Here is a 13145-nt window from a genome sequence, read left to right as displayed (position 1 = left end):
GTGACAAGCAGGGGTAGCCACCATCTCCAAGGATGCAGTAACATGGTGGGGGGTAGGACTGCTGGTAGTAGATGGGGCTGTTCTGCAGGACAAGGGCATCATGAACTGACCCACAGTATCCCACGAAGACGTCCAGAAACCTCCCAGTGTCGTCGCTGATGGCCTGCAGCTGGATTGAGTGGAACAGCTTTCTGTTAAAATAAAAGGCAGTATCCTCTGCAGGGGGATTCACCTGGACATGGCAACCATCAATCGTCCCCACCACTCGGCTGAAGGCAGCAGACCCAGCTAGATGGATGAAGAGGGCAACCCAGGTGAGGGAGTTTCTCTGCAGTCAGATGGCGGCCCACTTGGTAGAGGAGGCCGGCGATCTTTCCACTCACCCTGTGCACGGCTCGGTGAATGGTTGCCTGAGGCATTCCAAAAGCCCTGGCAACCACACGGGAAGAGCTGGCGCTGGTCGGCCAGAACAGAAAGACCAGGGTGTCAATTTCTGGCCCCCAATCACGGTCGGATGTTTTTTGTTTCCAGCAAAACGTATCTAACAGTGCAGAAGATGCAGACGCAGAGAAAACACACCAACACACACATTTTCCTCATGATCTTTACGTTTCAGTGGAGTTATTCCTCCTCCTGCTGGTTGAACACTGAATTGCAACTTTTAATACTTTTTCTCATCAAATCCATCTTGACTGCAGCAACAGTTAATAATGAGATGAAAACAATCATTTCTGCACATCTTCCAGCAGAAGCTGCAGATCTCTGACTCTTATGCAGCTTTTAGTGGAAACTGTATAAGAATCAATGAGACGGAGAACCTTTTAAAACCTGATAAACATCAATAATGTGGATTTAAAGTGTGTATTTGTAGTTTTTATCAGAGTATCGTCTGCAGCTGGTTAGTTTGACCTCACATTCTCATCTCCTGCCTTTTATTTTATGAGGTTATAGATGCTGTTTGTACATGTCGTCTGCACAGAGTACAAACTCCTCCCATGAATTTAGTTTATTCAGCAACACAACAGCTGTAGCAGCTGCTTTACAAAGTAGATTTAAGAACTGTTTACAATCACATGATGAATCCACAAAGTGTGTTTCAGGATCATTTAATAACCTCTTCAACAATCCTGCATTAATAAAGAATGGAAGTAAATCGTGTACTGTCCCTTTAAGAGTCATGTGTTTCCCTGTTACCTCCATGACGGATTTGCAAATATACAGATGTGTTAAACCAACGTTCTGATCTTAGTTTTCCAATATTTTCTGACTCCATAAGTCACATTGTAGAACTTTGCTCTTGTTTATAATCTACCATGCTGTCCACAAAGGAGTGATTAACCCTTCTGAGGTCCTCTGATGGAGGACTGAATGATGGACTCATGAAGGTTCAGATCACACAGCATATTAAATAATATTCCATTTAATGATGAACATGTTTTATTCCAAAGCAGCTGGTTTTCCTTCAACCTGAACATCTTGTTTTTATGTCTGGACCTGAATAAACTGGAAGAACATCTGTGTCACATCCTGAACCTGATTCATTATCAGCAGCAACAGCAAAGTGTCTCCATTTCTTCCTCATAAAACACTGATAAAGTCTATTTCTAATGAATTTACACTTGAAGTTTACATGTTTATGTCAGTATCGTCTCTGTGGAGAGTCTCTAAAGCAGAGCTGTAAACATACGAGAGGCTGAAACAGAAGCAGATCTGTTCAAAGTCTGCACTGATCCTGCAGATGAAGCATTTCATGTTACATGTTAGTTCCTGTAGCCGCTCCCAGCAGATATTTCCTTGTTCCCGCCCCTCCACAGATCTCTCTGCATCAGGATGGGTGTGAGCAACATGGTGGAACATGCAGCTGCTGCAAAGACTCATTTCCTGCTTCATGTGAGATCTGTTGCCCTGCAGAGCGCACAGATCCTTTCTGTTCAGAGAAAGTGAAACTGTTTGACACTTACTGCCGAGAGGAAAATGGCGCAGCAGGGAAATCAGCTGGACCGAGTGAAATTCTGCTGTTCCATCTGTCTGGATCTCCTGAAGGATCCGGTGACTATTCCCTGTGGACACAGCTACTGCATGGACTGTATTAAAAGCTTCTGGGATGGAGAGGATCAGAAGGGAATCTACAGCTGCCCTCAATGCAGGAAGACCTTCATACCGAGACCTGTCCTGGAGAAAAACACCATGTTTGCTGATTTACTGGAAGACCTGAAGAAGACTGGACTCCAAGCTGCTCCTGCTGATCACTGCTATGCTGGACCTGAAGATGTGGCCTGTGATGTCTGCTCTGGAAGAAAACTGAAAGCCATCAAGTCCTGTTTATTCTGTCTGGCCTCTTACTGTGAGAAACACCTTCAGCCTCATTATGAATCACCTGCATTCAAGAAACACCAGCTGGTGGAGCCCTCCAAGAACCTCCAGCAGAACATCTGCTCTCGTCATGATGAGGTGATGAAGATGTTCTGCCGTACTGATCAGAAGTGTATCTGTCTGGTCTGCGTTGTGGATGAACATAAAGGCCACGACACGGTCTCAGCTGCAGCAGAAAGGACTGAGAGGCAGAGAGAGCTGGAGGTGAGTCGACAAGAAATCCAGCAGAGAATCCAGGACAGAGAGAAAGATGTGAAGCTGCTTCAACAGGAGGTGGAGGCCATCAATCACTCTGCTGATACAACAGTGGAGGACAGTGAGAAGATCTTCACTCAGCTGATCCATCTCATCCAGAAAAGAAGCTCTGATGTGAAGCAGCAGATCAGATCCCAGCAGGAAACTGAAGTGAGGCGAGTCAAAGAGCTTCAGGAGAAGCTGGAGCAGGAGATCACTGAGCTGAAGAGGAGAGACGCTGAGCTGAAGCAGCTCTCACACACAGAGGATCACACCCAGTTTCTACACAACTACCCCTCACTGTCAGCACTCAGTGAGTCTACACACTCATCCAGCATCAATATCCGTCCTCTCACACACTTTGAGGATGTGACAGCAGCTGTGTCAGAGCTCAGAGATAAACTACAGGACATCCTGACAGACAGATGGACAAACATCTCACTGGCAGTCACTGATCCAGATGTTTTACTGTCACAACCAGAACCAAAGAGCAGAGCTGGATTCTTAAGATGTTCATGTGAAATCACACTGGATCCAAACACAGCACACACACAGCTGTTACTGTCAGAGGAGAACAGAAAGGGGACATTTGTTAAACAACATCAGTCTTATTCTAGTCATCCAGACAGATTCACTGACCGGCATCAGGTTTTGAGTAGAGAGAGTCTGACTGGACGTTGTTACTGGGAGGTGGAAATGAGAGGAGACGTTTCTGTAGCAGTCGCATACAAGAATATCAGCAGAGCAGGAGATGGGGATGAATGTGGATTTGGATGTAATGATAAATCTTGGTCATTAGATTGTTTCGAAGACAGTTTTGAGTTTTACTACAACAACATCATTACCTTCATCTCAGGTCCTTGGTCCTCCAGAGTAGGAGTGTACCTGGATCACAGAGCAGGTATTCTGTCCTTCTACAGCGTCTCTGAAACCAGGACTCTCCTCCACAGAGTCCAGACCACATTCACTCAGCCGCTCTATGCTGGACTCTGGATCGGTCCTGGATCCAGTGCTGAGTTGTGTAAAGTGAAGTAAAGTTATTTTCTCTGCTTGTTGCTGAGAGTTCATTGTTGTGACGTCTCTGCTCTGCTGTTCTCTTGTTTATTTGACTTTTTTATTTGCTGGTTTTTCTTGTGTTTCTTTCTTTTTGGAGGAAATCACTGCTAATGATGATTTTTATTTCCATCAATATTTCTCCACATGAAAATCTGAACTTCTCTGTTCTCTAAATATGTGTTGAATATTTGTATTGATGTATTTGTATGTTGTTGTTTCTCTTCCACTTCATGGAGCCAAACAGAGAAATCAGCAGACCTTCCTTCATCACACATTATTTTACTCTCAACACTTTGGAAATGTAAAAATCATTTTCTACATGGAATTACTTTTAGTTGTTCTACAGATCAGATGTTTTTTTTTTCTAAATCAACAACAAATAAGGTATCTAATGATGAGATGTTCAGAAAAACTCATTTCCAGGATGAGAAGAAATCAGATCATTCATCATGTTTAATGTCAGAACAAAGTCCATTTTTACAAACAAATAAACTTTGAAAAAATGAACAAAGTCTTGTTTTGTCTTCATTTCAGTGTTTCTGTGAAATCTGATGGAGAAAATATCAAACTAATATGAGGGAATAACTGAGCAGTTTTCCTGGAACAGCAGAAAGAAATAAAGTTTCCTTTATTCTCCATCTAACATGAAGAAGTCAGACTGTCTGGAAACTTACATCTCACATCTACAAGTTCTACTTCCAGCCTGAATTTAATGTTTAATAATCTGTCATTTCATTTCATTTCTGTTCAGATTTTCATCCCACATGATGACGAGTTGGAAACAGCTGCAGCAGCTTCACACACACCATCCGTCCAGTTTGCTTTCTAACTCTACAAACACTGAACGTCCTCAGTGAAACAGTCTGTGAGGCTTTGACCTGAACCTGGACAATAAATCCCACTTTAAAGCTTGTAAAACTACAGACAGTTTCTCCAGGAGATCCAGTCATCGTTCAAAGGTTGAAATTCACCAGGAGTGGAGAAGATCTTTGTTTTCAGCTTCGTTAATCTATAACACACTCTGCTCACACCTCTGCTGCAGAGAAATCACATGACTAAAACCAGGTTTTATTGCTCCATTCAACACATAAATACAATATATATTAATTAAACTAGTACATTTATGAACAGATATGTGAGTGAATATACTCAGTAAATTGTTTCCCTTTATTTCACCTACTTTATGAAAGTCATTATCTTGTCAATACTGACAGAATACTGACATGTCGGCGTGTTCAGGACAGGACCATCATCATACATGACCAGCTTGCTGCAGATTGCTCGTAGTGTCTGTCAGATGTAACTTCCTGTTTAATGAGGAAACATCCAGAGTTGAGCGGTTGCCTTGGCAACCACCTTTATCCAAACTCAAACACGGAATAACTTTGAGCCACACATGACCTGAAACTGGAGAGAAAAACATCTGAAAGCAGCAGGATTAAATCTTTAGGAGTTCTTTAAAATATAAAGTTTCTAAATCCTAAAAATGTTGTGATAAAAACCAAAATGGCCGACTTCCTGTTTGGTTTAATTAATGACTGATAAAAAACCGTTTGTAGGTTCTGACATGGTGAATGTGTGGAGAAAATATCATCCCTTATTATGAGCTGCAGAGTCCCAGCTGCTACATTAGCACTAGCAGGACTGAAGTTTTGGGTACTCCCTTTGAGGACTGAGGAGGGATGATTTGATCCCCTGCCTTGGAATGTGGTCGCTGATTAGTCACTATTGTTATCCAAAGATTCACCACTGAGCAGGCTTTGCAAATGGTTCTGAGTGAAACAAGCCTTTTTGACTCTGAAGCAGATGACATCGACCTTCAAGCAGAATCTGACTCGGAGCAGTCTTCGGAGGAAGATGCTCCCCCTCCCCTGAAAAAGAATCCTCGCCTGGGTACCACGGTAACAGAGACCACAAAAGATGGCACAGTTTGGCGTAAGGAAGAGGTTGGACGATGTCTGGATTTCACTCCTATTGAACCTTACGCCGCAGATGGAGAGCCAACACATGCAGCCAGAAAAAGGATCAAAACTTGTCTTCAAAGCTTTCTCTGTTTTCTCACTCACCAGACGCTTCGTATCATTCAAGTATGCACAATGGAGCATGCAAGGGAGACAGAGACTGTGGATTGGTTCATGGCTGTTCCACAATTGATGGCTTTCATTGCAGTTATCATCTGGTGACGAAGGTTCCATCATTGTCTGACAACTGGTCCGAGATGTATGGAAACGAAAATAGTTTTACATTTTACAACATTATCTATTAGAATTTCTTCCTCGTTTACCAGAAAATTCCACGTTTTTTGCTTTTTCCCTGCAGAACCGTCATGGAAATGAGATGGATTAATATTTATCAGGGGTGTTCACCTGACCTTTTATAGGCAACACGTGGGCGTGACAAGATGTTCCCTCACGTGCGCAAAATTTCGTGTTGATCCTGATTAATAAAGTGAAACAGGCGTGGGACGTGCGTGCGCACCGCTTTGTAAATCAGGAAGTTTTTTTGCGCCACATTTCCTGTTTTCCGTACGTACACCACCTGTAGTCACCGTTGCTACGCACAGTTTGATAAATGAGGCCGCTGGTCGCCGCATCACAATTGACGAACAGTGTTGTAGCCATTTTTCTTTATTGTTATTTAATCTTCAGTTATCATAGCTTTGTGATATTTTATGTTTGAATGTTGAAGTTCTGTGTTGCAGGACAATGACTGGTGACGTGCAGGCTGCTAAATTTTGATTGGCTGTTCGACTCGGTCTATAATAAACAAAAAGAAAAGAAGACCAGAAGCCACTGGATCTTGGAGCAACACAGGCTTTTGACCTACACTGCTTTTAATTTTGTTTGTAGAAAGGTCTGGATTCAAGTTTCTTTGTGTCATTTTTGGTTTTGTTTTCTATCATTAAAACGACCAAAAGAAGAACTGGTTTCTGGACTTCTGCTTCCTGAAGAGCGTGTGTTGAGTACAAAAGAACCCTGAGGTCCAAAGCTAATGGGTCAGCCCTGCTGCACCCACAAACAGCTTTACCCATCAAAGACACGTTGCCCTATTCTGCAACATATCGCCACGAAACCAGATAAGTTTAGGATCAAATTTTGGGTGGCTTGCGACCTGAAATCAAAGTATATCCGCAATGTCTTTCAATGTGTCGGCAAAGAGCCCAGTCATCCCAAAGAGGAGAGACGGTCTGAGAGTGTGTGGTGATCCATTCGAAGCAATGCAAAATATTTACAAAAAAGCAGGAACATTCAAGCTGTCAAGAAGAAGATTGGAGTCAGAAGCAATGAAGTTAGTTTCAGTTGCTGTAAAACCGAGTTCTTTTTGTTTCTTCATTTCCTTCATGCTGCTCTGACAATCTGCATTCAACTCACAGCAAGAAGCTGCCACATTATTAGCATACTGGTCAGACCACATTCCAAACAGGAGGATCAAATGATCCCTCCATACTCTCCAAAGGTAGAGGGATCAAATGACCCCTCCGTAGTCCTTCTAGTGTTAGGTGGTGATATTGAACTGTTTGTGTGAAAGACACCTAGAAAATGAATATTTTAATATTCATGACGATGTGAGGAGGGTTAAATCTGCAAAATGTGATTCATGTGCAGGAATATTAAACACAACATAGAAAACAGGTCTTTGCAACACCTTTGGCTTCATAATATTTTTATTTGTGTTTTTCTTTTATTCTTGTCAGTCAGAACTTTTCATATCTATTGTGATCTGTGTGACTTGTGTCTCTAACAGTTTTCTGTTTTAAAACAATCTTTGTTTTTATTCTGATCATTTCATCTTTAAAGGGGATATTTCATGCAAAAATTCACTTTTCTAAGTGCTCAGAATTGTCTCGTGGTGTTTTAAGCATAGATTGTATATAAAGAGATGGACGCAGCCTCCATGACGTCACCAAGTGGTTTCTGAAGAACTGAATCGAAGCTCGGTGGGCGGTTCCTACCATCGCCATCTTGGCAGGGGCATGTGTGTCGTGGTGGTGCATTTTATTTGTGACTTTGTTTCATCAATGTAATTTATTGTATGTATCCAGGAAATATGTGTTGCATCATTCTGTTTGGAGAGCTATTGTTTAGCTAACCTGGTCGGTAAACAAGCTAACTGCTGGACACCTCGTGGTCCGTTTGTAGGGTCCGACAGTCGGGTTATTAGTAGCCCTAAAGTTCATGCTATGTTTTTGTGCTGCAGGAAGTTGTTGTTTGTTGCTAAAACAAAAAGTGTTCAGAATGCATTAGAGGACAGGTGTTCAATGCTAAGTCTGTTTTCACATGTATAAAGTATTCAAAGCACAAAATATGACAGAGTTGTACTGATGTATTATCCAGTATTGCGTTGTATGCATATAATATTCTGCATTGTTGTGTTAAAAGAAAAAGTCATTCATTACAGACGAGTGAACGGGAGAACTGCGTGGTGTGTTATTCACTCTTCCCCTTATCACCCTTTTTAAGGGCACAACAAAGGCTCCACAGAGACTCATTGAACAGATGTGAAATACTACTAGATGCTGTAGTAATTCTTGTCCTGTTGTATTGATGTAAGGTTAATTATTCTGAACAGTGATGCTGGACTTTAGTACTCATGATGGACCTTTAAGAGCCACTAATTAAGGTTAAGTTCACATTTAAAAAAGGAAGAAAAGGGAAGATGTAATGATTAGAGCAAATATAGAGTTTCTTATTTGTCCCCTGGATCGTTCGTTATGTGTTCTACGTCAGCCGTAATCTGACGTGTGGGGTGAGGCGGCATAAGCAGTTCCGGTGTGAAGAGTTGCATCACAGATGTGCTGTAAACTGGACTGGAACAAAAACATGTTATAATCAAGCGGCAACCTCCGGTGGTTAAAAGTGAAGCCTATGTGGAAGTGCATAAAACTGCAGTTCTCCCTTCATCCACTAGGGGCTCCAAAACAGAGCAAATCCCCATAGACTCCCATGTTAGAAAGTCCAACTTCACAGCAGAAATAAACATGTTTACAGCCTGGATCAAAAATCCATTTTCGGTTTAATAGGTCAGATTTACCTTCATGACAACTGTGGGGGGAGTGAATTTTTTTCTAACTCGCCCGTTTTAAAGTAATTTATGACGAACTCGAAGTTCGGCATATTTAGGGGCGTGTCCTTTTGATTGACAGGTACCAATCTCTGGCTTCAAGTAAGAAGAACATAGAACAACCGCGGTTTTTAGCCAGTTAACATCGTGACTTAGTTTTAGCCCGCTTACCTCCGTTAGCTGGTTAGCTCCTGTTATCTCGGGGTTACCTCGGTTAGTTTTTAGCTACAGAAAGCTCGGAGTTCGCTCAATGTCAATCATCCACCATGACGCTCACGGCTGCTCTCTCAGCTCCACCTCTTTGCCTATATTAGTATTTTCCGGGTGAGACGACGTGCATGACGCTGCTAACATGGCGACGGTAGGAACCGCCCACTGAGCTTCAATTCAGCTCTTCGGAAACCTACGGGTGACGTCACGGAGACTCCGCCCATCTCTTTATTTACAGTCTATGGTGGGGGGCATTCCAAGATGGCCGAGTAAGTAGATGCTTACTGCCGAGCTGCGTGAATATAAAGTATAAATACGGTAAATACAACTGTTTGACGTGAACTTTATTAAAGTTTTAACTGATAACAACATCAGAGACTATCCGAAAGGAATAAACTGTGAAATGTCAAACCGCAACTGAAAAACCCCAAAACGAAGCTAATGCTTACTGATGATACCCACGCTGCAGCAGGAGGAAACCCGCTAATCGATAACTGCCACAACTATTCGGCGACCTCGCTGGCTCTCCCATTGATGGAGGATCTGAAGGACGATTTTCCACATTTACCTTTGTCTCCCAGTCACTTTTTCAAGAAAGCCATTCTGTAGCTGCAGATGGAAGCTTCTGGAAGTCCCAGTGGGGCAATGATATCTGGTGTTCACATGGTTCAGAGAGGTCAGCCGGGATTACAACTTTGAAAGATCATTTTAATGGAACTGTTTTACATTCAGATTGTGATTCCTTGGGTCACTACATTTGTCTCTTAGTTGAATATAATCAGTCTATCTTTATTGCTATTAATATCTATGGTTATAATACCAAGCCAGAAAATGATAGACGAATTGATTTGATAGATGCAAGATTAGATTTCTGGCTCTCTAAATATCCTGATTCAACTCTCTTGATTGGTGGAGACTTCAATGTTACTTTAAATAATTTGATCGACAGGTGGCCCCAAGTCCCAAACTCAAGATACAATTAAAAAATGAAAGCTTTTATGGAAAAATGTAATTTAGTTGACATTTGGCGAGTAAAATTTCCTGAAGATATTTCTTATACTTGGAGTAACCGCCCAGGTTCACAAAAATCACGTTTAGATTTCTGGCTAATTTCTGATAACATTCCAAAGGAAAGTGTTGCAGTCAATATCCTTACAACACCTCTCACTGGTCATCAAGCAGTTTACTTCAAATTACAACTATCCACTCATATTCATTTTAGATCCTCATACTGGAAATAAAACTGCTCGCTCCTAGAACATTTCACTGTTAAATCTGAAATTAAACGTTTGATAAAGTTATTTTGGGAGAAGGCCAGAAATGAAAAATCCTATAGTATCAATTGGGAACTTTTTAAATTTGAGGTAAATCAATTCCTAAGATAGTATGGCACTAAAATGACTAAATTAAAGGCAGAAGAAGAAGAAGAAGAACTTATTACTCAAATCTCCTCATTATACCAACTACCATCAGAGTGGGAGCAGAACTCTGCTTACTTCTTTCGCTTAGAAAAGCATAGATCGAAGACAAATACAATTCATCAGTTAAACATTAATGGAAACATCACTGAAGATCCCAAAACCATCTCTAATTTCTACTGTGACTTTTACACAAAATTATTTAGCTCAAATCAGAATGCAGATAACACTGCTCAATTCATTTACTCTGTGAACAATATAAAAATGATAAAAGATTCTGACAGACTTTACTGTGACAGCCCACTTACTGAAGAAGAGGTTATTAAATCCATTGCTCTTCTTAAGAATAATAAGTCTCCGGGCACTGATGGTTTGGGAACCGAATTCTATAAATCATTCTGTGATCTGCTTGCTCCTTTCTTGTTCCAGGTGTACGTAGAAAGTATTGAAAAAGGCTTTCTCCCAGCAAGTCTAACTCAAGGCCTTATAACTCTTATTCCAAAGCCGAATAAAGATGTACTCTTTATTGACAACTGGAGGCCAATATGTCTGTTAAATAATGACTATAAAATGATGGCTTTGATTCTGGCCAGAACACTCAAAGATGTTTTAGATGATATTATAGATGAGAGTCAGTCTGGCTTGATGAAGAACAGACACATCTCAGATAACCTTAGACTTGTTCTAGACATTTTGGATTACTCAGACTTGTTATTGGACGACTCATTTATCCTTCTCCTAGACTTTTACAAAGCCTTCGACTCTATCGAACATGAATTCATATTTCTTTCTCTTAAAAAATGTGGCTTTGGTGATATATTCTGCAATTAGTCTCAAACGCGGAATCCGACAAGGATGCCCTATCAGCCCCTACTTATTCTTACTCTGCACACAAATTCTTGCCTCCCACATCAGTAACAGTGCCCTGAGAGGTATAAACATAGCAGGAAGAGAAGTCATGATCAGTCAACTGGCTGATGACACTGCAATCTTTCTTAAGAATGCCAATCAGGTTCGTATTGCATCGCAAGTTATTGATGAATTCTCTAAAGTTTCTGGTCTGACTCTAAATTTTAACAAATGCCAATTATTACCTGTTAAAGATTGTAATATTCAACATATTTGTAATATTTCTGTCCAGACTGAAGCGACTTATCTAGGTATAGTCCTTTGTAAAGACCAAAAAAGAAGAATTTTAGCAAACTTTAAACCTCTTATTAAAAAAACTCAAACTAAACTAAATCATTGGTTGCAGAGAGAGCTGACAGTAAGGGGAAGGGTCTTGCTCTCCAAAGCTGAGGGTTTATCCCGACTAACGTATGCTGCCCTCTCTCTTCATGTGGATAACAAATCCTGTAAGGATATTGACTATATGATCTACAATTTTATCTGGAAAACAGAACACACTATGTCAGAAAAAGTGTAATAATGAATGACTATGAAAATGGTGGACTAAATGCCTTAGATTTCACTACTCTAAACAATACCTTTAAAATCAATTGGGCAAAACATTTTCTTAAAAATCCTGTCTCCATTTTATTCCCAAATACATTTTCTCCAGGTTTGGTGGTCTGAATTTTATATTAGGCTGCAATTATAATGTAGACAAAGTTCCGGAAAAACTTTCATTATTCCACAAACAAGTCCTTTTAACATGGTCCCTAATATATCAAAATAATTTCTCTCCCCATAAATATTTGATTTGGAACAATGGAGACATATTACGTAAGAATAAATCTTTATACTTCCCTAATTGGATTGAGAAAAAGATTATCTTAGTGAATCAGCTGTTTAATGGACAACTCATGTCTTACTCAGAATTCCTAAACATATATAAATTTCCAGCCACTCCCAAAGAATTTGCAATAGTATTTGATGCGATATCTCCGGGCATCAAAATGCTGTTCAGAAGTACTGATTCTAACCTACAACCTGCTTCTCTCCCCAATCCCATAGATACAATAGTAGGACGAATCTGTTTAACCTTTTTATAAAAACTCCAACAGGAAGATACGTTCCTTATTTCAGAAAGAATGTGTCTCTGTCCCACACATTGTATCATACTGGAATTCTTTTGGAAATGAGATCAACTGGAAGAAAATATGGACAATTCCTAACAAGTTTTTTGGGACAAATAAGGTGAAAGAAATCTAGTTTAAAATCATCCATAAGTACTTTCCTGCAAACCACTACATGGAAAAATTCAAAAAGTTTATTGATGTGAACTGCTCTTTTTGTGGAAACCATCTAGAGACTGTTCAGCACCTCTTCTGGCTTTGTACACACTCCACAACATTCTGGAAGGACTTCAGCAGCTTCATCACCCAGGATCTCTACAAGGACTTCTCCCTGAAATGGGAAGATGTTGTTTTTTGCTTCTTTAGAACGCAAAGAAAAGAGGATATATTTTTCATGATAAATTTGTTCATTATATTAGCAAAATTTTACATTTACAAATGTAAATATAATAAGCAAAAACCAGTATTTATACATTTCTATTATGACACTGACTTATATAAAACTTATCAGGAACTCTCTCAACAAAAAGGCCTTAAGAACGGTAAATATTTCTCTCACCTACAAACTTTTTGAATGTATCTAACATTCTTACATAATTCCCCCACTAGCATAATGTTTCTTTGTTTTTTTTTCTTGCTCTATTTTTTTGTGATTGTATACTGAATGTATACTGTATGTTCTATCCTTTATTACAATAAATAAAATAAAATTTAAAAAAGAAATTTAAAAAAAAAAAAAAAAAAACATATATATATATGACTTTTCTGTCAAGTT

At 40.1% G+C, this 13145-nt stretch overlaps 1 protein-coding gene across 1 annotated transcript; it reads left to right on the top strand.

Annotated features, from left to right (window-relative positions):
• Nucleotides 1-1974: 1974 nt before the first annotated feature.
• On the top strand, nt 1975-3642 carry LOC306758165 (tripartite motif-containing protein 16-like; the record flags this gene model as incomplete). Its single annotated transcript, XM_079243391.1, has 1 exon — nt 1975-3642. One exon carries the CDS (start codon nt 1975-1977, stop codon nt 3640-3642), a length of 1668 nt encoding a protein of 555 aa, XP_079099517.1.
• Between the last annotated feature and the right edge of the window lie 9503 nt (nt 3643-13145).

Source organism: Telmatherina bonti, assembly GCF_933228915.1.
Source record: "Telmatherina bonti genome assembly, chromosome: 7".
NCBI lineage: Eukaryota > Metazoa > Chordata > Actinopteri > Atheriniformes > Telmatherinidae > Telmatherina > Telmatherina bonti.
The sequence above is the reverse complement of the archived record's forward strand: the minus strand, read 5'-3'. Positions and strand labels throughout refer to the sequence as shown.